Below are 25435 nucleotides of genomic sequence, written 5' to 3'. Positions count from 1 at the left end.
ATTCAATATAAAGTCGCGCGAAGAGTACCAAGTCGCGACTTGAAGAATGAATAAATTACGTAGAACAACTTTCTATATAATTATCCCCGACTATTAACATATTTCCAGCTCCGACAACAACGGCGCTCTAGACTCTACTACGTAGAGCTAGACTGGTACTTACCTGTCACCAAGCTAACCAATGATATAAACATCAAGCTCAGCCCTAACTGTAGTCACACCATTGAGAACCGAAACCACGAGCTCCACCGCAATCTCTTCAGGGACGCCAACAAGGGTGTAGATAGCTCCGGCAACAAACACAGCGTCAGGATCCTGTTGGCCGGTGCAGCGAGGCACATCCCTCTTCTCCACATCAGACGAATCCGACGTGCCGTCATCGCGATAGTAGCTGTAACCGTGGTCGTTTACATTGTCAGGGGTGCTAAGACACAGCGTGTTGCCCTCGACGAGTTCGCTGTCGCGAACAGTACCGCACTGAAGGGGTCCATCCGCGTTGCTCTCTGGGCCTTCGTCCCACGCAACGAAGGTAGGGTTCGTGTACCCGATTTCAGTGCGCACGAGGCGGCCGGACTTGACGAGCGTGAGTTTGGCGGCGATGGCCTGGCTGATGTTGAGGCCGGGGCGGGTAATGGATACCGCACACGTGTTGGGCTGGAAGTCGTGGAAGATGAAGGCGGCGCCCGTGCAGTCTTGGTGCGTGTAGGTGTACAGAGTGTTGTTTTGGTACTTGACGGGTTCCACGGCGGGGTAGGTAGGTGAGGCCAGGGCGGTGCTGGCCAGGGCACCGAGGGCCAGGACGTAGGACAAAAGAGGAGCCATTTTTGGAACCGAGTAATGATTGGTGTTAGTGCAAGTGAGGAAGAAAGTGCGGTGATACCATCTAACCTGGGAACTATAACTGTGTTTATATACAGAGTGATGGGCTCATCTCTTGTTACTTGAAAGTATGGAAAGATTTTGTTTGCTTACACTTCGGAGTAAGCGCCGGCTTATGACCTGCGCATGCAAGTGTGTAGGTTCAAGTTTCTTGAGGTCGGTAATTTTGTACACGAAATATGGAGATCTGACGAAGCAACTACTACTAGTCGAGGTCAAGTCTTAGCAGGAACTACGTTGTTATTCACTATGCATTCATCTTTTCTCTCCTGGCATGTGGCTAACAAAATTATCTACAAATGGTGTATGGAATTTTAGATCTTAATCTCACGATACCGAGTTTTAGTGACAGAGACTTTGAGGGTCGGATGCCCCGGGACTGTTCCGGAAGAAACAAGCGGGGTTGTACAGCATCAGTGTTCCACCGATTTGGTGGTACCTTTTGATGAGAATGGTGATCGTCAGCAAGTAAGTATATAAGCTGACAAGGAGTACGTATGTATGAGCTGCGCTAGTTCATAGCAACCTCTTAGCAATCCTCGGGCCATGTTTACAAGCATCCTCATTGTGAAAATTTTGCTTTGAAATTATTGGTATCCATTCTTGCTAGGTTTCTTTTGTCCCCTCGCATGAAGTGTGGACTATTGTCCGAGGTTGTACTTTCTATTACCTCATTTAGTTATAAGAATCTCATCCGCTGTGCTTTGGTCAGCTTCCCGACGGCTGGTTTAAGGTCGAAAAGACAAGCTACATCGGCCCTTTTGTAGTACCAATGTCACGGTAGGTTTATGGTGCAGTCCTTGATCAGGTAGAGAAATCTACAAACTATGATGATTTGCTTCCTTGCTTCTTCGCAGCATCATCTGCTGAATCTATACATAGTGTGTTAATCTAAATAGCATGTTAATTTTAAACAAAGTTTGCAGAAATTACTCCAGATCTCTCCAGCGAAGTCGAGTTTTTGTCACGCTTGCTGTACAGAATGGATGTCAATACATATGTATATCTAGCCACATCCGGTGCTGCCGCTGCTACTATATGCGCTAGCCTTACATATATAGGTCCAGGATCCTGGGATAGATCTTATTAGCGCAGAGTATTCAATAATATATGTAACTACTATATACCCTTTCAATGTTCGCCAGCGTAAGGGATGTTCACGCACGTCAAGACAGATGAACTGAACTGCCAGAAGAAGCTTACATACACCTCGGGATTTCGGCCAGTCTTGTCGCGCAAGATGCTAAGATGGAGACAAAAATCATTTTCAGTCACGTCAGCGGCTGACAGGGGTGCGACGAACCACCGGTAGCTGTCGGTACCTTTTTGGATGCCAACAGGTGGCTATTCAGCGGTACCCTTACATACTAAGCATTTCTCTCTCCACTCGACGGGCTGGAAAAAGGCTCATGACGTAAAGAATGTACACGGGTTTGAAACCTTAATCGAAGGTGACAAACGGTGAAGTGCCTTTTAACCTTATGGGATGTTCCGGCTTGTCTGGTCAGCCTTCCCGTGTGCAGAAGAGTATTGTATGCACCATTACGACATAGTATTGTGCCAACCTCGACGATGAACTCTTACTTCAAGGGCAAATGACCGTTGGAAATTCTTGGCACATACACCGGTCTACTGTTTCTAAGCCATATACAAGAAGACATCTGGCTATGTACTCCATGTGACCTCATTTTGACGATGTGTTCGTGTGGTGAACGGACTGATGTGGGCGGGGGTCGATGTTGCCAAGACTAGCACACTACTGACGGTGTCTCTCTTTGTACGTACTACGCACCAACTACATTTGGCTATCAGCTTCAAAAGCAGATCACACCGCAATGGGTGTGGTTCTCTCGACTCTCCAGGATGCAATCAAAATCTGTATTACAACAGCCTCTCTCCTGAAAGCTCTGTCGACCGAATTCGGCCAAGCTTTGAAGCGTGCATCGCAATCTCCGGGCCTTCCTAACCCCAACCCAACCCAAACCTACTGGCTCAATGATCCTCCATATCCTGAACTTGCTAATGCAAGCTCATCCAGCTTACCGCAAACCGCAGATGTGGCAATCATAGGTTCTGGAATCGCCGGAGCATCCGTAGCACGATCATTACTTCACGAGCGACGCCGTAGCAACACCAGTCCGGACGAAAAGGTGGTTGTTCTTGAGGCTCGACAGTTATGTAGCGGTGCTACTGCTCGGAATGGCGGCCATATCAAACCTTCACCATACGAATCCTTTTCTCTACTCAGCAAACTATTTTCAAAAGCCCGTGCTGCCGCCTTAGTGCGCTTTCAATGTCTGCATGCTGATTACTTGACTGCAATATGTGAAAGCGAAGGTATTGAGGCTGCACAGGCTCGAAAGGTCGAAACGGCCGACTTCTTTCTGGACAGCAAGAGCTTCTCCAAGGCCACCACTGAATCTCATGCGTTGAAGCAATGGTTGCCCGAAATTGATATCGCTGTGTGGAACGGGGACGAAGCTCAGAAGGTTTGCACGATTTTTAATGGAACAAACAGAGACGGAGAACTGACATCAGTAGAGATTTGGTGTCAACGAAAGCGTCGTCGGTGCTTTATCCTACAAAGCAGGTGCTATCTGGCCTTACCGGTTTGTTACGTCCATCTGGAATAACCTACTGAACGAATTCTCTCATCTATCTGTGGAGACGAATACTCCCGTAGAATCGATAAGCGTTCCAGAAGATGCCCCGATAGGCTTCCCATATGCTTTGAAAACTCCACGAGGAACCATTTTTGTCCGGAAAATAGTTCACACCACCAACGCATTCGCAAGTCATCTTGTTCCTGGATTGCGCAACAGGATTGTAGGAGCAAGGGCTCATATGTCCGCCCAGACCCCAGGACAAAAATTCCCACACGCTGACGGTACAAAATCCTGGGGTATAATATACGACGATGCGTTTGACTATATCACTCAGATACCGCCAGCTTCAGGCGACGCCAAAGGGGATTTGATGATTGGAGGTGGCTTCAAGCGATCTTTGAAGCAAGGTATTGATCAAATCGGTCTCTACGACGACGGTTCCGTGCTTGACCCTTTGACGATTACGCACATTGCAGGTATATTCCCAGCGATATTTCATCCAAAGTGGGGCGCGAGGAGCGAACTGAAGCAGGTGTGGCCTGGGATCATTGGTCTAACTGGCGACTCTATCCCCTTTGTGGGTCGATTGAACGCGAAGTTGACAGGACGCGACATTAAGAAGCGAAAGAACACGTTAGATGGCGATCACCAATGTGGAGAGTGGATTGCAGCAGGGTTTTGTGGAGAAGGAATGGTGTGGGCCTGGCTTTCTGGAGCTGCTCTTGGTATAATGATTGCTGGAACTGAAGAGGACGATTTGCCTCAAGATCCGGGTAGGCCGGATGGAAAATTAGCAGAATGGTTCCCGCGTGAGCTTTTGGTTTCTGATGGAAGGTTACGCAGTGCTAACATCAGCAACTTGGCAAATTAGTTGACGGCTAAAACAGACAAGTTAGCTATGCTGCAATCTTACCAATTTTGACGCTCATGTTTAATGTGTTTATCAATGTGTTAGATTTACCACCGTCGCTGAACCTATGTATCTCAGCGTAGTAATTGATTAAACTTGTCTAGGAAAGCATACTCAAAAGCTGTCGATATATTTCCTATGAAACGAGATGCGTACAAACTTTGCAAATGTTCTAGAATGGGCTTTAAGAAGCCTTCGTGGTATAGGATAGTGGCACGGCAAGCTATCGGTTTTCCAAGATATTTATAACACGTGAATAGCCGCAGAGAATGTAATCTATGAGGACCTCGAAATTATCCAGAAGTCTTTTCTTCCATAACAAGCAGGAGAAATATTGTACCAGTCAATTTTTTTGGCAATACTTCTTATCAAGACTCGGAGCCTGTTCCCTCCACTGCACTACATTATATTACCCTGTGATATGCTCGGAATCTAAACGAAAGATTGGGTTGTTTTCCTGTTATGAGATAGCTATGTGACTAGTATGTCTACATCTGCGAGGAATAAATTCATTCGCATCTCGTTATTTTTCAGGTCCCATCATCCAATCTCAACATCCCCATACTTTACAATAGTTTCTAGCGTTTCTTCTAGCTTCTTTTAGCCAGCCAATATTTGCAAAGCCACAAGCATTAATTGGCACCGATGATAGGAGAAGCATGGGCATCTGTCACAACACTCCAACAGCTTCTTGGCTGCCCTACTCTGATGTGATTGAAAAATGAAATTGTCAACAAAGTGATTTTTTTTCGTTAACGCTTTATATTCAACAGACGTTGCTAATCTATTCATGACCTGACAGCAAAACATAATGAACTATTACCCAAGTTCTTCTTGTACAGAAAAGAAAAAAAACTAACATTAACTAGCCTATTTTGAACTCCACTTTCTCCTCACTGGATATATGGACTGTCATCAAGCTCACACTCAATGCTACTGTCAGCAATTTAGGGACACCCAGCTGGTAGGTCAAATCACTCACAATATACTGCCCAGCCAATACTAATAGATAGTCAATACCATCGAATCCAAAAAATCCAGGTCTAGTGCCTCAAGCCTTGTCCAAGATGGATTGTTCCCTCCAAAAGCTCACCTATCTGAACTCTTGTAATCATGTCGTTGTAGCTATTTTATCAGGTCTTGTCTGTTGCAAATCAGGCTGGCTTTGGTATTGCCAACTCTGGAGCGGAGACCATCATTTATGAGAATATCGATGTAACAATCAACCGGGTTATCAGCGGCACTCTTCTTTCTAGATTTATCACTGAGGGCGATGCTGTCATCTTAATATTTTGTCTTTTTAAGGAAAAAAGGGTGCGATGGCTTTGAGATCGAGTTTAACTGATGATTGATCGTGTTGAGTCACTTAAGCTTCTTTTTCCAGAATCAAGCAGTATCATGAGATTTGCGCACGTTGAACTCCTTCCGCTCTGGCCAACGATACAAATGCTTTCCAAGAAGACTGTCCATTCCAAGAGCAGTCAATCCGTTCACCTCAATAGCCTAATCAGTTGGGAGAACAAAGCTGTGCGTGTATCGTTTCAAGAAAGTATATCCATAGAACATATTTACATTCTCTATAATAATATCATATCATATAGAGCTCGAGGGAAGGCAAAAAAAAAGCTTTCTACCCTCCCAACCTCATTCAAGTCTTCCTCAACAACAGCAGGGATGGAGAAAAAATAATCTATATACAGGACCCCAGTGTTGCTACTTCACCACTCCTACATACCCAAGGCACTCTAGCAAGTGAAGGTAGGTGGGCCAGGGTTAACATAGCTAGTAGGAATGGGGTAGTTGATGTTGATCAAGATACCTGGGTCAGTAGCGCTGTAGGCGCCTGGAAAGGCGACAAGGTTCCTTGGCGACGTGCTGCCGCCACCGGTGACCTCGATTTGTGCGCAGGAGAGATAGAATTGTGCGCCGCCCCTTTGGCCGGCAGTGTGGATGGCAATGTGCTCGTTGCGCATAAGGTACTTGCCGGGGGCAATGCACTGGGGGATCTTGATGTCGTAGGTGCCAGCGGCTGTAGCAAAGAGTTTGTTAGTGTGGGTTCAGTGACGGCGAAGGGAAAGGGTAGAGTAGATGACTTACCCAACCAGGTCAGCTGGTTGCCAAACTTGGGCTGCTCGGCGTAGATGCGGAACCAGACTGCGCCAGTGGGGTCCCAGGTGTTGATGTCTGCACCTGCGGGTACCTTGGCAAGGTATGACTGGAATGGGCCTGGGTGGTAGGCGTTGGGGTTGACGCTGACTTTAACACTGGAACCAGCGGCGACGGTCATGGTGGCAGTGCCAGGCTTCAGCTGGTTGCAGCGGATATCGTTGCTGGTGACATCACCGACGAAGCCATTGTCCTGCCAGTTCTTGGCTTGGCGGACGTGAGCCCACGGTACGCCGCCGTTGATGCTGGGGAGAGTGTCTTGCAGAAGAAATCAGTTGAGGTTAGGTTGGAAAGTGGAAACGCTAATCGGCATACAGTGAGCGCTGGCCAGAGAGGCGACAGCGAGGATAACGGCGGAAACCTTCATCTTTGCAGAAAAGTCTCTGTTTATGCTGCGGATAAAGAGAGACGGATGAAGAGATGTGATTCTGTTTCACTCTCTACCAGGCTTCCTATACTTATACCCTATGCCATGGCATAGTAACGCTGCCTAAGGGTACCACAGCCATCGGCAATATCATCGCTTAGACTAAAGCCGCGACAAGGAGCCGAAGATTGAGGGCAGTGGAATGGCGAGCACCGCCATCCAAGGCGGCGTGATGCGTGGCATAGATTGCTGGATATGAAGACAATCTGTTTGGGTTGGCGAGACTCTACAGGTGATACGGCACTAGAGACGGATGTCGTTTCCGCATGAACAGCGTAGCCAATCAGGCCAATAAGAAGCAAGAATAATTTAGATTGCCTACGTCAGGCCTATAGGCGCCATAATATACCACGACAGGAAGTGCGATCACACAGCCAGCACAATATTAATGTCTCTCCACTTGAACCCTCATGTGGTGGGTCTTAGCGTGGAAGCGTTCATCGACACCAATGGAATAGCATGCTTTGGTAGTGTCATGGATTCATTAATCAAGTCTGTGGCTAAAAGTTTTCGGCCTTGGTCGCTTGCCGAAATAGTAGCGCCAAGTCTGCCCGTTGTTTTTCGAGCATGGTGAACATACAAACTAAGACGTCGCGGCTTGGCTGCTGGCCCGACCCCGAGGAACCTCCTGGCCCACTGACAAATCCGGCCTCGCACCCAACATTCGCATCTCCCGGTTAAACATGTTTCACGCATGCGGCCTCGATTCCAGATCCTCCACCTGCTTTTTGGTCTCATACTTGCCCGCATCTGCACCGGTGGCAATTGCCAAATCCTCATCCGCTGCAGCGTCAAAGTCCCTGCCCCGATACTCTGGCCCAATTGCGGTCAGCAAAATAACATATGCATACACGCACCCCATAAAGATACAGATGACTAGCCCGTATTTGTACCGCAAGACTTTGCCCTTTGGTGACAGAGGGAACCTCTCACCAATCGTGGCTTCAATGGTAGATGAAGCAGACGAAGCGAGATTGCCAAGCTGGTAACTAGTTCCCACGACAAACGTGCGGAATGAGCCCGGCGAGAGCTCCATGAGATGGATTGGAATGACCCCCCACGCGCCTTGGACGCAAAACTGTTGGAAAAAGGCTGCGGCTATGACAGCATCACTCGAGGTAAACGTATAAGGATAGAGTAACGCCCCACCGAGGAAGCACATGACAATGATACTGATGCGACGGCCGAAAATGGACGAACAGTATCCGACGACTGTGCCCCCAGCCATAGCACCTAGGTTGGCTACGACTTGGGTGACGGTCACCTGGTTTGCCGAGAAGTTGTATTGGTTCTTCAACATGGTCGGATAAAGATCCTGGCTGCCATGGGACATGAAATTGAAGCCTGCCATGAGGAGCACGAGATAGACAAGCAGCAGCCAGTGTCTCTTCAGGGCCACCTTGCCCTCCTCGACAAATGTCTTGGCCGCACTGGGTTGTTCTTCGCGGATACGCTGGCGTTCGCGATAGGCGTTCGTCTCTGGAAGGCAGAGACGGAAGATGATGATGAGAACCGGAGGCCCCGCACCAAACCAGAACAGAGGGCGCCACCCATGACCGACGGTATCAACAAATGCACGTGCAAAGACCGTGGCAAGTAGATAACCGAATGCATAGCCTTGTTGCAGGATACCAGACATAAGTCCACGAGCTTGTTCGGGACAATCTTCGAGAGCTGTTCAGAGGTCAGATTTCTGATGGGTACATGCACCGAACAAGAAAAGAAAGTGGAACATACGTACCAGTTGCAGCAGCGTTGCCATACAGCCCACCCATAGCGATGCCAAACAAGGCGCGTACGCCCAGAAACTCCTTGTACGTCGAACAGAAGCCCGTGCCGAGTTCGAGGACAATGAACAAGAGATTGTTGATAACAAACGGCCACTTCCTTCCATAGCGATCCGCAGCCAAGCCAAAGATGATGCTGCCCACACTTCTCAGCATGAGGACTAGCGTAATACCCCACGTGATGTCGGCTTTGGTCTTGCCAAACGTCTCGGCGAGGTTTTCAATGGTAAGGGAAACGGTAAAAAAGTCAAAGGCATCCCATGTCCAAGCGAAGAAGGCAACAAGAAAGAACAGCCATTGCTGGACGTTGAGCATGCGGAGGAGGGCGATGGGATTTGCAACTTTGTCGTGCGCGGGCTTGAGCGTCGGGATACGCGTTGCCACATAGCGGGCAGCCGTTATGGTGGGAGCGGGCTCCACGTACTCGCGCTGCTCAGCGTCTTCATACTTGGTGTCTGCCATTACGGTCAAGGTGCTTGGGAATGAGATCAGACGGACTGGCCGACCAGTGTACTCATGAGGCAGCTCAGACGCCCGTCAGGCAACCCTTTATACATGGCCTGACGTCGTTGCGAGCATGCCTCGCTGCCCCGATGCGATGCCCGACAGGTAAGCAATGTGCAGCCCATGCGTGCGCGATCCACTGACACATGACGTGCCCGCAACCCCGCATTGCCCGCTCCCGTCCAGTGAATGTTTGCGGAGAGGCCGTTAGGGCCGATAAGCTGGGAGGCTCAATACTGCGCTAGGCGCCATCCGGCCGTGGTACGACTTGTCAAGACATGCTAAGCGTTATCAAGACTTGCTTAGCTTTACCCCCCTCGAGAAAAAACCGGGGCTCAACACGTCGCCAAGCACTGTCACAAAGCTTGTCGGTTGGCATGTTGACCGAGGGCGTCAGATCAAGCTCCGCGTGCGAAAAGACGCACATTCTCGTCCTAGGATGGCGCCAAACTCAGTATTTCCGCAGTGCTGGAGAAGAGACGCATGTCAGACCTTCCTGCTGGTAAGCCGAAAAATTTGATTTCCAACACCCTTTTCATGTAGTATGTATGGACCATACGCACTCGTCTAGTTTTATACTCGGAACCCCAACACGCCGTTTCGTCCAATGCCATGCTAGAAACGCCTTGGCTCATGTTGTACGATCCAAATTCTTAGTGGCAAAATCCTCATCACGCCCGGCTGGAAACAGCGCGTGAGCTCTCCGCGGAACTACCCCATTCCTCGGTTAACCGCTCCATCTCCGTCATGCGAAGCGCCTCCTCGACGCTGTGTACAAAGTGTCTTTTCCCACCACACATTTCGATAATGCCACTCTTATCGAAGAGCTCGTAAACCGCACTCGACTCTCTGGGTACTCTGCAGAAAAACACTCTAACCCCTCGGTTCCTATACGACTCTACAATCTCAGCAAGTACCTGAGCGCCAGCTCCATCAAGCGACGTAACACCATGTACATCGAAAATGATGTTCTTGTTATTTTCTGCATGTCGAACCCGCGGCAAGGCTGGGTGCGCTCTAGCGGTGCCGTGGTCTTCTAGGCGGCGAAGACGCGTCTTGAGGTTGCCCGTATTGGCAAAAGTCAGGGGTTCTGGAATCTTGACAATCAGACATCCCTCAATAAACTCAACGTCTCCTGGGGCTTGCTCTGCGTTGGAGAACTGGTTGGTTGTCCCAGGCACACGGCCGAGGATTTGAATCCGCGGGCGCACCGAATGGCGGATGAGGCGCAGGATGGACAGACCGATGCCAACGCCGATACCGCGCTTCAGATCCCAGATGATGGTGATGACAAAGATGAGGCCCATGAGGATCAGTTCAGACCAGCCTCGAATCTTCAAGAAGAACTTGATGTCATGCGGTGCTTCTTCAACAAGCGAGTATGCAACAACCGAAACCATGGCGCAAAGCACGCCCTTTGGCAAGTAGTAAAAGTAAGGCAGCATGAATACAGTGCACAGAATGGTAATGATAGAGAGGAAAACGGAGCTCATAGGTGTCAAACCACCAGTCGAGGCATTGACTTTGGACCGGCCATAACCGCCAAAAGCGGGAAGAGCCATGAAGAGGCCACCAGTGATGTTGGCAGTACCCAATGCGATGAGCTCTCGGTTTGCGCTGAGTGGCATCTGCACCCCTTCCTTGTTCTGCTCGCCGCTGCCTAAGGATTTTGCTGCAACAGACGACTCAAAGAAACCCAGCATAGCAATGATGAGGGCCGTGTTAATGGCGTCCGATACATACTTCAGATGCGACGTGTCGAAGGGAAAGTGGACTGAGAAGAGCTTCGCACTTGAGTTTACTTCACCAAGAACCGCGAGCCCTTGCTCATCAAGTCGATATCTCCAGGTGATGATGGTAGCAAGCACAACGACTGCAAAGCGGTCCGGGATGTATGCGACATTGGGGTAACGTGGCTGCAGTCGCTTCTTGAACTCTCTGCGAAATTGTGAGCAAGGAGAATCAGAAAGAGACAGTCACCAGACGTCTGGTGTGGAACAACATACCTGAAGAACATAATAATAGCAAACGCAGTAAAAGATATGGCACATGTAAGACCATGGGCATTGCCGACATTGCGAACGAGGAACAGAAATTTGTCCAAGCAGCTTCCATGAGATACTTGGTCAGCAGCAAGTCTTGCCAGTCCCATCTGAGGGATAAGCTGGTCGATGAAGATGACTACACCAATAGCGCTGATGAAACCACGCAAGAAGGGCCTGCTCAAGACGTTGTCCAAAAAGCCAAGTCTGAAGAAGCCGCCAATGAGAATGAATGCGCCAGCCATGCACGTGATAATGCCAGCAATCTCGGCATTGCGCCTGCCGTCGTTGTCGTCTGTAGTGCCCTTTTTGATGTTCTCACGCACAATTTCGCCGACGAGGAGTGAGCCCGGTGCTTCTGGACCTACGACCATCTGTGGACAGGTGCCCAGTATGGCGTAGATGAGCGGATTGAACGCAAAGCTATAAAGACCGTGTACGGGGGGCAGATGAGCGAGATTCGAGGCGTACGAGAGGGCCATGGGGATGTAGAAGGAGGCCATGGTAATAGCCGCGACAAGATCGCCCTTCAAGTAGCGCCATTTGTACTGCGGGGCCCAGTTGAGAATGGGGATGTAGTACTTGAGGTACATCATGCGCTTATTCTTGATGCCATGGCGTTCGGCAAGCCATCGCGTGGTGCTCATTTGTTTGCCGCTGGCCTTGTTCATGACACCATCGGCAACAGCGTCACCTAGCAGCGCGTGTGTGGCGTCTGGTGCGTCGCCCTCGAGCGTCTCGCTTATACCAGGAAAGGCGCCACCGAAGCTCTGCTCCGAATGCACGCTACCCGCGAAGCTACCATAGCTGCGATGTGTCGCTGGCCTTCCAGCACCGGCGTCGTGTTGTTGGTAGTTCAGCAGGCGAGTGCGCACAGTGGGTTCGAGGTCGATTTCTATGATACCGCCGGATGGGGCAACATTCTCGTGGATCGAGTGCGCAGACAGGGCATCTGCTGTGGGTTGTATGCCGTCAACACCAAAGTCGAGATGGGACAGAGTATCACTGGCCGAGGCAAGAGGCTCTTCATCGTCATCGTAGTAATGTCGGCGGTGCATGGTCTCGTCTGGCGAAGTGGACGGGTCTGAGGGCACATGGGCCTGTCGGAGCTGGCTAGGCGTGGCAGGCGCATGAGCATGGCGGGCGCTTGCATTCGACGAGTCTCGCGAATGTGAGGCTGTGGCAGGCGGGTGACTGCTGTCGTCTGGGGTGGCTGGTTTGGGTGGCATTCTCGATGGCCTTGGTGTTGATGGTGGTGGTGCTGTTGTTGTTGCTGATGACGTCGCCGTCCTCGTTCTCTTCTTCTCGTTGTTCCTCCTCTTCTGTTAGAGTCCGTCGTCTCGAAGCGGCCGACTGTTCCAAGCAGTAATCATACTTCGCGCTTCCGTTCTAAGTGCCGCACGAGCAAGAGCATGGACGTGGAGCTGTTGGTGTATCATGGGCAATGGTTTTTCCGGTGCGGGCGGGACGCCGTTCTCGTTGGCCTGTCCACCCCCACACCCGGTCTTGTCTGCCCCCCGTTCTCGGAGCTCGAAACTTGGGCGCCGGGCAAAACAGAACATGGAGTCATAGTGGGCTGCTTTAGTCCGGCACTCCCTGCTCCACACTCCGAAGTCCGTCGCATTGTATTTTATAAGACGGTCGGCTTGCAATTGAACACCATTACTACAACAATAACAGTCACCACCTCCAAAATGGCATTCCCAACCCTCCACGCCCGCGCAGAGGCCAAGCCACTCGAGCATCGCTCATGCCTCACGCCCACCACAGCCAAGAAGCTGCTCGATGCCGGCTACCCTGTCCTTGTCGAGCGTTCACCCAAGGACCCCAACTACGCCCGCATCTTCGCCGACGAAGAGTTTGAGCAAGCCGGCGCAACACTCATTGAAGAGGGCGCATACAAGACAGCGCCCAAGGACCACATCATACTTGGTCTCAAGGAACTGCCTGAGGACTCATTTCCTCTTGAGCACACATTCGTCCACTTTGCACACTGCTACAAGCAACAAGGCGGCTGGGAGAACGTCCTCGCTCGCTTCCCCCGCGGTGGTGGTACTCTCTACGACCTCGAGTTTCTACAGGACGAGTCGGGCAGGCGTGTTGCTGCCTTTGGATACCATGCTGGCTTTGTTGGCGCCGCCCTTGCCATCAAGACGTGGGCCTGGCAGCTCACCCACCCCAATGGCGAGCCCCTCCCCGGCCTCGACGCATTCACCGACGGCCGCGGTTACTACAACAACGAGGACGAGCTGATCGCTCAGCTCAAGGACGATGTCGCTGCCGGTGAAAAGGTCGCGGGCCGCAAGCCCAGCAGTTTGGTTCTTGGTGCCCTGGGTCGCTGCGGCTCGGGTGCCGTCGACCTTCTTGAAAAAATTGGATGCTCGGAAGTCAAGAAATGGGATCTGGCTGAGACTAAGGAGCGTGACGGCCCCTACCCCGAGATCATCGAGTCGGACATTTTCGTCAATTGCATCTACCTCTCCAAGCCCATTCCTCCCTTTGTCAGCAAGGAGAGCCTTAAGTCGCCAAACCGCAAGCTAAGCGTCGTATGCGATGTTTCCTGCGACACCACCAACCCCCACAACCCTATCCCCATCTACGACATCAACACAACCTTTGACAAGCCTACGGTTGAAGTGCCCGTCGAAGGCAACGGCCCTAGACTCTCCGTCATCTCCATTGACCATCTTCCATCCGCACTTCCCCGCGAGTCATCAGAAGCCTTCAGCAATGCCCTACTGCCTAGCTTGATGGCCCTCAAGGATCGCGCCACAACCCCTGTATGGCAAGGCGCTGAGAAGCTTTTCCAGGAAAAGGTACAGACGTTACCAGGTGGTGTCCCCAAGAAGGAGGTATAGAGCTGCCCACTGGCAGGATGATAATACCCTGCTTAGATGATGTTATGATTCACACATGATAGATAAAAGTAACTAAATGAAGCGCACAGTGACCTTGTTGTCACAGCTTTGTGCGCAATTTATTATTTCTTGACACGCTTATGCGCATCTGCTTTATTCTCTATCCCCCTGGCATGAAATTTGTATATGCGAGCTGCTTCAGTCTTTCACTTGATCTTGAATCAGACTGTTAGGATGATAATAAAAAAACGAATAACTTGATTCAATTCCTCTCTACCATCAAACTATGATGCAATATCGTCTCCTATCAACCATCTCTATCTGCCATGGCTGCGCTGAGACCAAAGCCAAACTGCACAGCAGCAAATAGAAAAGAGGCATAGTACATTACGCCCAAGGTCCAAACAAACAAAGAAATCGATCGGGGTCCTCAGACCCCAGGATATCTGCACCAGAACTAATCTAGTAACTGCATCTATCTTCATCGCGTCATCTCTCTCTTTTATCACTTCCTGTACTCCTTTCTTTCTACCGATACAACGCCCAATCATGCAAAGCCTCCGCCTTTGTCAACTTCCTCTCCACTTTCTCCGCCGGCGTCTCTGTAGCTTTTGACCTTGCAGCTTCCGTCTTTGTCGCCGAGCTATCCCGCTTCGACGGAAGTAGCGACCGAAGAAGCGATTTCGTACTCGTCATTGTCGACGATGATGTTATCGACATTGTATCTTTTTCCGGTGTAGATGTGGATGTGGAGCGTGTAGACGACATGTTGAGTATTCTGAATTCCGTATTCCGATATTTATAAAATCGGCAATGCCAATCCCGTGATGTGTTGCCTTTGGAATGACAATAGAAGTAGGCGTATGTCGTAACTTTGATAATGATATATATATATAAAATGAGGATGTTCCAATTGATTTGATGCCTCAACTGCTGGATTGCATCCCCCAATCTTTATACCCTTCTCCATCCCCAACCCTCGGCTTAGCGATATAACTCTTGTTGACCAATTCAACAGCAACGCAATACACCGCGCTGCCCCATCGCACCGACTCATGTGCCTCCCCCCCCAGGCTCCCAGGCATTCTCTCCAATGTCTGCGCACGGCAAGACGGTTGAGTCATCTTGTGGCGGTTCTACACATGTACAAGCAAAGGGCGTAACGCTTGTTCTTGCTGGAAAAGGTCAGGTTTGCAGGTTGAGTGGTGTTTGAGTCAAAGGGCGTCACCGGTGATGGGAATGGGGACTAGTGGTTTCCGTATACGGACGACAAAGTGGGTGTGGCTTTGTAAGGTGGAGGGGCTTTGTAAGCTGCATTCGTATTGCTCGCGTCTGCTATTGCGACATGCTTTGCTGGCTGGCCGGTCAGCCGTTGAAGTGACCGGTGCTGGAATGAAAGTTTGCGATTCATGAGGTGAGGACTCATACGTTCTGCTGACATGGTTTTTCCCAACGGTTGCTGCGTTTCATCTGCGGTATGACAACTATTGCAAAGTCATCTGCGCGACTCAAGGTATTCCCACGCGTCTCTATTTGAAAACGTACATATACACATCTATCATCTAATATATACAAAGCCACCACGCTCTAAGCCTTCCAGTACTTGGTTGTCGCATTCGAAGCTCCATACGTCGAGTCAATCTCACCCCACTTGACCTGGCTAAAGGTAACAGTGGGGTTCTTGACCTTCGACTGGATGACATCTGGGAAGCCCTCGGTGGCATTGCAAGGCCCGCTGGATCCGCTGTCAAGCCACTGCATGCCTCCGCTCTTGTCCCACCAGATGCTCAATGCTAGAACCATACCGCGTTCCAGAGCCTCACCCATGGTCTTGTGGCCGCCGAGCCTGTTGTAGGCAGAGGTTTTTCCCTGCCTATCGCACCACGCCTGGTCCATGACTGCTTCTTCAGCAGTGAGGTTGCGCATGGCGTTTTCAATGACCACACCATCTTGGACGTACTTGCGGACAATGGCCTGGAGCACGCCGTCCTTGGCGGGGAACTGGGTGACAACGGTGAATGGCCTGTTGGTATCGACCTTGAGACCCGGTCCGTAATATTCCTTGTCGTTACGGTCCTTATACGGGTTGTCACCGCATCCGGCCTTGTCGCAGAGTCCAGCACTGCCGCAGTCATTGCCCGTGCATGCAAAGATACCTGGCTTGGCGCAGGTGTGGGGGGCGATCTGGTTGGCATAACTGTTGGCCTCCCAGATATCCATTTCGTTGCAGCAGGCGCCCTCGCCATTGGCGTTGGCCTGTGTACAGTCAGTTTTTTGTTCAACACCAATAAGCAAGTGAGCTTACCTCGCCGTTCAAAAATGGTTTGACAAAACACTGGGCATCGCAGTACCCGCTACCCTGAGGCGCACCTCCGGTATTGTATTCGGACCGCCCACCATCAGCTTCCATCTCGCTAAGGTACAGAGCACTGTTCATGCCACAGGGTAGCTTCGACATGTCGACGTCAAAGGATAGCTCATTGCCCGTCAATTGCAGCATCTCGTAGTTTTGTTTATCCTCGGCTAGCAAATACACCCTAGGGCTCATATATTCGCCCTTTGGATTATACATGTCTAGGCGAAGCTTGTCGTTGTCCGTGAAAATTGCTTGAGTGGAGTAATCCTCGATGCCATCAATTACGCAATTCTGGGCGCAAGTCTTCTTGTCTGGGCAGAGCGCCGTGTTGAGCGCAGTGTATTCATCACCGCAGCTCACACTCGTGTCGTTCTTCAGGTGAATGTTGTGGCGTAGTGAGTCGACGACAATGGCTGTGTCTAGCGCCTTGCATCCACCAGCCTTTGTGCATTTCCACGTCGTCAACTTTGGGTGTACTTCTGGTATAGTTCCCACTATTTGGGCAGTGGCCAAGCCCAACAGGGTTGCCGCGACGACTGAAGAAAGTGACATGTTTAAGCGTTTCAAGAGGGAGTGGTTCCGCTGGATCAAGAAAAGAAGCGATTGGGGAACTGTTTCGATTGAATCAACACCATACTTATACCGCCTCGTGGGAGCACGGTCTCGTCTGACGGGGACGCTTCCTCGCACTTCTTCATCAAATGTGAATATGGACCCGGGATACCACCGAGACCTTAATGGTGAGGTCTCTCGGTGCAATCAGGCGTGATGTTTATTGGCCGAGCGAGTGTGCGAGCCTCATCTTCACACCGTGCGCTGTTTCAGACCGCTGTAGACATGTTGAAAACTAAAAAAGCGGCCAAGAGATGAGCTTTGCATGGAAAGCCTATTCTCCTATTTTGTAGCGTTAGTAGTGTCCGAATAGATGAATTTTGATTGCGGGGCCCCGCATTGGCGCGTTCAGACCGGATGTTTTCCCGGCCTTTGATTGCGCTTGTTCTGAGATGGGATAGGCCATTCATACACTTCGCCGTTGCGCTGCTAGAAGGATCATTAACAATGCGTTTATGGCGTTTCGAGACCTGCTCTTGTGTATTGTCCTGTAAGTAGTTATAAACGTAGTGCCCCTCAGTTTCTTTTATCCTCACCAAATCCCTTCTCAAAAATTCGCAATTGGTATTCCACGTGGAACTAGCGCAATTTATTTGACAAAACAGAGTTCAATCAGATAAGCAGTGTTGACAAGCAGTTCCGTCTATGCGCTGGAAATGTGATCGACAACCGGAACAGGATCCCGAAGTTCACGTGCACTCACTTACACATGCCGAAGGATGGGTAGTAGCAGTTCATGCGACATGTCACCACTCCTGCAGACCCTCGTCCAGAACAAGTTTGCATGATAGGTTCGTTCCGATGCAGAAGCGATGGTTGCATATATTCACCTCCATATCACACCTGGCAGATGGAATTGTCAGGCGTCCATTTCCGGATGACCAATTCGACCTAAACCAAGGCAAAGACCCGAAGCTCAACATATAATGCCTATAATCCAAGAATTTCTTCATTGTCACCCCGCATGTTTCATGCAATGAGTTCGCCAGTTCAGGCAGGAGAAATGTAAAGTACACTCATCCTGCGCAGTTATTCCTAGGATGTCGAGATAAGGGCTGGAACTGAGGTAAGGTCGCGTGATCTGGTGAAGGCAGAATTCGATACTAATCCACCACCAGGGACCATTACATGGCGATATGTTCCAGCGGAGAGTCGAGAGAACAACCTACGAATGAAGCGACAGGTTGCGTCTCGTAGTATGGGTCCAATTGGCGATCAGTCGAATCCAACAATGATCAGCTCATGCATCTTGTCATAGTCGGCGACATGAGAGTGCAGCAAAGACATTCTACCAACTTCCCAGTTATGATAAAGGGTCAATAGCAGCTGTTGTATGGCTATCCCATCGCGATGCAGTCAATCCCGGGACCAGACGGGACTGGAACTTTGGATGATTAGGCGAGTCACGGCAAGCTGCGTTTTATGATTGCCATCGACGCAACAGTCGTGCGCAGTGACAGTCAGCATGCTTGCCCCAGTCCCCCTTGGCCAGAATTTGCACTGGTGGACCCTCGTATAGCAACCCAAGCTGTGGCGAAGTTGATGGCAGAGCCTCGGTGCTCACATCGCCTTGAGTCTCACAACTGATGAGCGTTTTTTTCTTCTTTTCGCTTGCAGTTGGCATGAAACAGAGCGGGAGGCGGCACAGAATAGCTACGCGTAATATTATGCTAGCGTCTGACCGTTGGTGCTTTTTCTGGGCATGTCTCCGCGTCGAGGAATTGAGACATGTGGACCTACTGGGTATGGTGAAACCTCGACAGGTGTGGTTTCGCCGCAGTAGAGCCGGACTGGTCTTGTCGGGTTTCCGTTCGCATGGGGGTTCAAGACAGGTTTGGCAAACGCGCCCCTGAACGAACCTATGTTGTATACACGTTCGAACTGTAGATACGAGGGATCTACCTTGGGATTCCAGAAAGATTGCGCCATGCATATTTGCCAGGGAAAGGAGTTGTTGAATCGTGATTGTGGGGTTTGCCATGATTTGATTTACCGGTGTTTGTATACTGCATGTAACTACATATGTATATGTAGGTACATACTGGATCCTCTGCCCTCACGGCAAGTATTGGCAGCAAACCGTGCGGCACAAGGAGAGCCCTACTGAATCTCTAGTTGCCCCAACAAGGAGTTGCTTGCATGCCCGCTGCAGGTTGATTTTACCAATTGCTGTGCCGCTGTCTGGCGGGGGAGGGCTAAAGCATGCTCGATGACAGCAGGACTGGTGGAGGGGAGCGGAACATGGATACCGTGGCTCCCGTGCATCCCGTGCAGTAGACGCAAGGAACGCTCGACAGCCGCCCCCTCGAGGCCCACTTGACGGTGTAGTCTGCGCTGCATGGCCACCAGCGCCAGCAGATGCAATATGCGCATTCGACGCCGGTTGGCAGACTACCCAACGAGCGGCCGGTCAAGGTTGCATGGCGGTGCGGGGGTGGATATTTTGTCCTAATGGCTGTGTCCTACGCCACCTCGGAAAGCGTACCTAGTCAACATGAGCATGAGAGCGCAAGCACGCTTCCACACTGTTGCAATGACGAATTTGCCAAAAACAGAGACCCTCGGCACGGGCAAGGCTGCGCATTTGGACGACAGGTCGAGCATGGACGTGATGACATTGCGACTATCAGATCGCGAAGTGGCTCATGAAGCGGCAACGACGGAGCTGTCCAAGACACGGCATTTGGACCCAGTCCCGGCTTCTCGTTCCTTCGCGAGATAGGAGAGACACAGACGGCATCCATCTTCCTTCCGCTGGGATCGCCTGCCCCTTTGACCTTGAGTGGCAACCACCAAGGTCCGCGGCAAACCCTTGCTTTCTCTTTTCAGAACCAGCGCCCGTCCCAAACACGAGCGTCGCCAACTGGTCGGGCCCTTTGCCGCGCCCAGGGCTAAAAAAGGGCGCACGAGCATGTTGCTGTTTAGCCCTATCCACTTCATCTTTTCCGAGCGAGTGGAGCCCCTCATCAAATGAACTCCTACACTGACTGGCTTGGTCCGAGTTTTTTTTCCCTTCGCTGACTTGTTCCGGCCACAGACAGCCTGTTGAAATGCTCCACTTTGCACGTTGCCGATCTTCCAGTTGGAGGGTCTTATGTATGGAAGCAGAAGATTGCCCCACGGAAATCTTGGCTTCATCGCCCGGCCCTGTCTCAACTACCGCTGCAAGGGTTCCAGTAAGAGGGTCGGTCTTGTTGCTCACAAGATTCTAGCGTTAGAATGGGCCAAAGCAGACTGCAACACGGGTTAGGCTCAAGTGTCGGCATCTTTGTGAGGCAAGATCGCCGGAGAGGAGAACATATCCACTGCATACATTGTGCTCCCAACTCGTCGGTGTTTTGGTTTGACTGTTTGCTTTTCCCTCCCCAGATATCACTGCTTTCCAATTTGATACCCTCATACCCCATCATCTCACGATGAAGGATCGCAGTGGAGAGATCTTGGCCATAGGCATTACCTTCTTGCTCTTGTCATGGCTTACTGTCGGTCTTCGATGCTTTGTACGGTAAGAAGTCGCCTGATCACTTGACTCCACCAGGCGTGTAACTGACCTTCCTGACTGTAGCGTCCACATGGTCAAGGGCTTTGGCATTGACGACTACACAATGGTCGTCACGCTGCTCTTTTTCACGGGATACCTGATATCACAGATTGGTGGCGCCATCAACGGATCTGGTGTGCGCCGCATACACCTTACCGACGAGAGCGCCCAGACGGCTCTTCACTTTTGGTTCTTCTGCGAAATCTTCTACACGCTGTCGACATGTATGCTCAAAATCTCCGTCGGCTTCTTCTTGCTACGCATCACCATTGTGCCGCTTCACATCTGGATCATCCGTCTCATCATGGTCGTGTCTGGCCTCGTGGGAATCGCATACACGTCCGTTGTCATCTTCCAGTGCAAGCCCATTTCATATTGGTGGGATCTCAATCCGAACGCCGTCGGCTCCTGCCTCTCTCCAGCATTGGTCATGAACTTTACCTTTGTGGTCTCTGGGCTCAACGCCTTTGCCGACTGGGTCTTTGCCATTCTTCCAGTACTTATCGTCCAGGGTCTGCACATGAAGAAGCGTATGAAGGTGGTTGTAGCCTCAGTCATTGCCTTGGCGGCCATGTAAGTAGCACTTTGGTCACATTCCTTCCCCTCAATAGCCGCCTGACATGTATAAACAGTGGTTCTACAGCGACCATTATTCGCTTGCCGTACACGACAACGATCAAGGGATACAAAGGCGACTTCCTCTTCCGGACAACTGACTTCGCGATTTGGAGCACTATTGAAGTAGGCCTTGGTATATCAGCTGGATCAATTGCGACGCTCCGACCACTATTGAAGCAGGCGTTTGAAATTACCCGATCAGCCTCAGCCATGCCGTGGAGCAAGCCTTCACTCAAATCAGGACAAGAACAGTCTGGCCATCAGCTCAGTGTGATTAAGCCTTCGATTCAAAAGTCCATTACCATTACCACATCACGGGCACGGCGAGAAAGCAAAGAGTCGGACGAGGAAAGATTCCTTGGCTCGAGCATGCCGTCAGAAGCATGGCAGCAGCAACAAGGACTTCCGGGATACATTACATCTACCGTTCTGGATGAGCAAGCTGCGCGAGCTTCAATGGATAGGAGTCGGAAGCATGGACAGAAACAAAATCGGAGAGGCAGCCCTGGGGGCTCCAGCCAGTCGACTGTCGATAGCAAAGAGTCTGGAAAAGCACCAAAGGCCCATGTACACGAGCGTTTTTAGTTGGAGGCCTTGTATAATCTTAATCCGTGGGTCGAACATTCACCACTGCCATTCTCAACCCTCTCTCTCTCCCCTCCCTTTTAGCTACTGCAAGCCTCTGACACGCGCTCTCACGCTTCCTCTTTGCCCAGGCTACGATATAAGACATATCCATGCTTCACTTTTCTTTTTTTTCCCTAGAGGATACTCGTATTCAAAGACGGCGCCAATGTGTGTGGTCACTGGTTGAGGATGGGTAAAGATGAGGCGATAGGCTCGCCTATTGCTTGATCGGCTCCCGGGTGGCTAAACTAGTCAAGCCAGCGTTCGCTTATGGTCTGAGTCAGCAGTCGGATGATTGTCGTGCTACGTCAAGGCAACATCAGCCGCAGGAAGGTGTAGCATGCGGGTGGGCGCCATGTGGATCATCTCGACAGGACGAGACGGTGTTTGACTCGGACGTGTGGAGACATAGACCCAACTTGAGCAACTCGTCTCGATATTTCATGTGTTCAAGTTGGTCAAGTGTCTGGGGTGCGCGTAATGCCGCAAGTGCCCGATTGGCGGATATTGGTCTGGAGCTGAGTAGTTGCGTACGTAGTTTGTGTGGAGAGGAGAGCTATTTAGCGCCACTGAAGCGCAGCTAGCCGGCGCATGATTATGGAGAAAGGAGACAGCAATAGAGAAAAAGAGTCGGAAAGAGCGGGAAGTGGGTATGCTTGATAGAAGAAAAAGCTATGGCCTGATCGTCTTCATCAACCATCATCTGCATTCGGATTGATTTCGTGTCGTTGGCTCAATTTGATGCATTTAGATTGCTGCAAATTCTCGTCAAGCATTCCATGTCTTGAACAAAAAATCCAGACTCTGGCTCGACACACTACTATGCCCATGTAACGAGTGTCCAGGTACAAGGCTGAGAAAGACCCTGGTCCACATCGATTGCCAAGAAGACCAGTGGTAAGTACTCGGAACTTCGGAAAAAACGTGGGGGAGCACATGCGCCAGGCCACATGTTTGTACCAAAGTATCCCGGGAGCCAGAACAAGCAAGGATCAGTGTGATGTAGTTTGTACCTTGTCCTTGATAGATTATTATTCGTGTATAGTAGAAATCAACTCCACGCTTGCCTAGTGTTACATATGTATTTCGTGTTGCTGTCCAACCCAAAATGACCCAAATATTCAAGAAAGAGAAAATATACCATTACCAAAGAATATCGGCAAAAGCCGTTCGGAGTACTTCGGTGCGCGTCTTCTGCATTTCGGGGGCAATACCGACCAGGTCTAATATTTCAAGACATTTCCGCGCATCAGCCTTTGCATCTTTAAGCAGGGGATCCGACGAAGGAGGCAAGCCTGATTGGGTTGGCGAAAGCGGTTGGGCTTGTTGACCCAGGATACGAGCCATGAGAAGCTAAGCGCCATAGTCAGCAACGAAGTGGAGCCGGAAATTGATAATGGGTGCAATACGTACTGCTTCCTCGAAAGCGCGGTGCTGGAAAACCCACCAGACACTTGCATCGATTCTGAGATATTCCCAAAAGTGGAAGAAGGACTGCAGAGCCATTCTGGCAGCGTCGAGGGCACCCTTGACGTCACACGATACACCCTCAGCGGGGTTCTCGTCCGCTTGGATAGCCATGACGCAGTGCCAAAAGTTGCTCCGGAAAAAGAGATTTTGCCTCAGACCTCTCGGGTTTTGTTCGGCCATGGCTCGTATTGTAGCATCGTCGGATGCTGTGAGCTCGACGGGAAACGTGCTGTGCAGGGCAAAGTATTCGCTGACCAGCTCCGTCTTTTGGGCGACGGACGTAGTAAGGGGAGTTGCCAGCGAGCGTGGAATGCAGACGGTGCGTGAGACCAAAATGGCCATGTGCCACATTGAGCGGATGTATCGTCGGTCCGAGAGCTCATAGGGAGGATAGAGATCCAAGTTGGAGGCAATGTTGCTGATGCTCATGGGATTGATGACGGCATCGGTGGCGCCATTGGCTGACGAGGCATTTGGGATGTAGTCGTCCAGGTCATCGCTCAGTGACTGGGGCTGTATGTCTGAAAAGACTGTGGTTGGTGGGAGCTTGAGGAGGACGGTAAGGAAAGTGTCTTGGAAGAATATGGCCTGCCATAGCTTGCGACGCTGTTGCTTGTCACTTCGAGAGCAACGAGGGGCAATGATATCCGGATCACGGTGGAGGCCCATGGCATAAGCTTGTCGTACCAAGACACCACCAAAGGCCCATGCATCTGAAGCATGGTTGTCGTTCATCAAGAAGTAGCCGATCAGGACCATGGCCTGCAACGTCCTGACCGAGGCACGGCTGAGATACGAGGATATGCGCAGGGCCTGTTGAGCTGCTGAGATGTAGAACTCTGCGATCTGAGCGCGCTCACGGTTGTCAGTCGTGTGGATGAACTGAGTGCCCATGGCATAGACGACAAAGTGAAGGGCGACGAGGACGGGGTCGGCGGCATGCTTGTCGTCGAGGGGCAGGGACCAGAAGCGTTCATAGTCGGCATAGAAGTTCCTGCGGTGGACCATGGGATAGACGGGGTCGACGGCATCAAAGTACTTGTCGACGAGGATGTCGGCCTGCTCCTTTGCGGGCAGGACGCCGACTACCTCTGCCAGGCCGCCACGGCTGGTCCAGTAGTTGGCAAAGGGATGCTCTGAGCCGAGGCCAAAGAAGGGGGCAGGCGTGTGGTTAGAGTAGGGGATGTTTGAGAGCAAAAACGGCGACGAGCCTGATGACGACAAGGACACACTGCGATACTGGGTCCGGAGGGGCGTTGGGGGCACCTGGATAGACTTGGCATGGGGATGCGGGTCCTTGCCAAGTCGCAGTGGATGTTTGGTGACCGTCTTCCTGGAGCGAGGCGTGGCATGTTGCGCGGCGCCAACTCTGCGCAGATGCTTAGCAGGCGTGGGGTGGACAAGTCAACGGGCAAATAGGTACATACTTGTCGGCAGAAGAAGCAATCAGGTTGGCAATGTCTGAGTAGCGGCAGGGCGACTGGCGTTTGATGCAGGCCAAGCAATGGGGTCTGGTGCGGTCGCACTGCGGATACCGTCAGCCTTGGAATGGGTGAGTGGCGAGCATGGCAATGGATGGAAGCGGGAGAGTGGGAATGTGGAGGTGATGGAGGTGGAGGTGGTGGTGGTGTTCGTGGGGGGAGGGGGGCGAATTGCGCCGAAGAGACGGCCGTGGTTGCTGGCCGCTCACCTTTGTCTTGCGCTCGACGCACTCTTCGCAGCTGAGCGTGGGCTTGTTGCGCTTCTGCTTTTTCTTGGCCGGCGCATGGCCGTGGGTGGCAGACGAGGCCGCCGGGCTGGCCGAGGATGGCTGCGAGGTGCCGTCGCTGTTGGTGTTGGTGGTGGTGGTGGTGTCGGCGTTGGTGATGGTGATGGTGCCGTCGTTGTCATCGTCGCGCTTCATTGTGCAGCACGGCGGACGGCGTGGCCCGAGAGCGGGCTCCAGTGCCAGCAGCTGGCAGAGTGACGCGGGTGTGGATGTCGGATTCGTGTCTGAGTGGGCGACGGGGCGCACGGGAATAAGATAGGGCTG

General features: G+C 51.3%; 10 protein-coding genes across 10 annotated transcripts; 3 read left to right on the top strand and 7 right to left on the bottom strand.

Annotated features, from left to right (window-relative positions):
* Nucleotides 1-6: 6 nt before the first annotated feature.
* COCSADRAFT_221358 (uncharacterized protein) lies at nt 7-876 on the bottom strand. The gene has a single exon (XM_007703652.1). It carries the CDS (start codon nt 820-822, stop codon nt 175-177), a length of 648 nt encoding a protein of 215 aa, XP_007701842.1. The 5' UTR covers nt 823-876; the 3' UTR covers nt 7-174.
* Nucleotides 877-2688: 1812 nt separating this feature from the next.
* On the top strand, nt 2689-4412 carry COCSADRAFT_121193 (uncharacterized protein). Its single transcript, XM_007703651.1, has 2 exons — nt 2689-3368; nt 3421-4412. The coding sequence occupies exons 1-2, from the start codon at nt 2715-2717 to the stop codon at nt 4354-4356; spliced, it is 1590 nt and encodes a 529-aa protein (XP_007701841.1). The 5' UTR covers nt 2689-2714; the 3' UTR covers nt 4357-4412.
* Nucleotides 4413-5922: 1510 nt separating this feature from the next.
* COCSADRAFT_201129 (glycoside hydrolase family 61 protein) lies at nt 5923-6973 on the bottom strand. The gene is made up of 3 exons (XM_007703650.1): nt 6877-6973; nt 6493-6819; nt 5923-6424 (listed from the first exon to the last, which is right to left on the bottom strand). Exons 1-3 carry the CDS (start codon nt 6926-6928, stop codon nt 6141-6143), a joined length of 663 nt encoding a protein of 220 aa, XP_007701840.1. The 5' UTR covers nt 6929-6973; the 3' UTR covers nt 5923-6140.
* A 572-nt stretch (nt 6974-7545) lies between these two features.
* Nucleotides 7546-9397, bottom strand: COCSADRAFT_221324 (uncharacterized protein). Its single transcript, XM_007703649.1, has 2 exons — nt 8730-9397; nt 7546-8662 (listed from the first exon to the last, which is right to left on the bottom strand). Exons 1-2 carry the CDS (start codon nt 9235-9237, stop codon nt 7677-7679), a joined length of 1494 nt encoding a protein of 497 aa, XP_007701839.1. The 5' UTR covers nt 9238-9397; the 3' UTR covers nt 7546-7676.
* Nucleotides 9398-9950: 553 nt separating this feature from the next.
* COCSADRAFT_93825 (uncharacterized protein) lies at nt 9951-12550 on the bottom strand (the record flags this gene model as incomplete). The annotated part of the gene is made up of 2 exons (XM_007703648.1): nt 9951-11217; nt 11286-12550. The coding sequence occupies 2 exons, from the start codon at nt 12548-12550 to the stop codon at nt 9951-9953; spliced, it is 2532 nt and encodes an 843-aa protein (XP_007701838.1).
* Nucleotides 12551-12845: 295 nt separating this feature from the next.
* COCSADRAFT_38405 (uncharacterized protein) lies at nt 12846-14451 on the top strand. The gene has a single exon (XM_007703423.1). The coding sequence runs from the start codon at nt 13016-13018 to the stop codon at nt 14177-14179; it is 1164 nt and encodes a 387-aa protein (XP_007701613.1). The 5' UTR covers nt 12846-13015; the 3' UTR covers nt 14180-14451.
* Nucleotides 14452-14555: 104 nt separating this feature from the next.
* Nucleotides 14556-15372, bottom strand: COCSADRAFT_38404 (uncharacterized protein). Its single transcript, XM_007703422.1, has one exon. The coding sequence runs from the start codon at nt 14945-14947 to the stop codon at nt 14708-14710; it is 240 nt and encodes a 79-aa protein (XP_007701612.1). The 5' UTR covers nt 14948-15372; the 3' UTR covers nt 14556-14707.
* A 325-nt stretch (nt 15373-15697) lies between these two features.
* On the bottom strand, nt 15698-17211 carry COCSADRAFT_201124 (glycoside hydrolase family 7 protein). Its single transcript, XM_007703647.1, has 2 exons — nt 16485-17211; nt 15698-16435 (listed from the first exon to the last, which is right to left on the bottom strand). The coding sequence occupies exons 1-2, from the start codon at nt 17085-17087 to the stop codon at nt 15767-15769; spliced, it is 1272 nt and encodes a 423-aa protein (XP_007701837.1). The 5' UTR covers nt 17088-17211; the 3' UTR covers nt 15698-15766.
* A 3250-nt stretch (nt 17212-20461) lies between these two features.
* COCSADRAFT_221284 (uncharacterized protein) lies at nt 20462-22210 on the top strand. Its single transcript, XM_007703646.1, has 3 exons — nt 20462-20652; nt 20713-21261; nt 21321-22210. The coding sequence occupies exons 1-3, from the start codon at nt 20564-20566 to the stop codon at nt 21889-21891; spliced, it is 1209 nt and encodes a 402-aa protein (XP_007701836.1). The 5' UTR covers nt 20462-20563; the 3' UTR covers nt 21892-22210.
* A 720-nt stretch (nt 22211-22930) lies between these two features.
* On the bottom strand, nt 22931-25306 carry COCSADRAFT_146273 (uncharacterized protein; the record flags this gene model as incomplete). The annotated part of the gene is made up of 4 exons (XM_007703645.1): nt 22931-23286; nt 23347-24772; nt 24831-24928; nt 25094-25306. The coding sequence occupies 4 exons, from the start codon at nt 25304-25306 to the stop codon at nt 23077-23079; spliced, it is 1947 nt and encodes a 648-aa protein (XP_007701835.1). The 3' UTR covers nt 22931-23076.
* Between the last annotated feature and the right edge of the window lie 129 nt (nt 25307-25435).

Source organism: Bipolaris sorokiniana, assembly GCF_000338995.1.
Source record: "Bipolaris sorokiniana ND90Pr unplaced genomic scaffold COCSAscaffold_10, whole genome shotgun sequence".
Taxonomy (NCBI): Eukaryota; Fungi; Ascomycota; class Dothideomycetes; order Pleosporales; family Pleosporaceae; genus Bipolaris; species Bipolaris sorokiniana.
The sequence above is the reverse complement of the archived record's forward strand: the minus strand, read 5'-3'. Positions and strand labels throughout refer to the sequence as shown.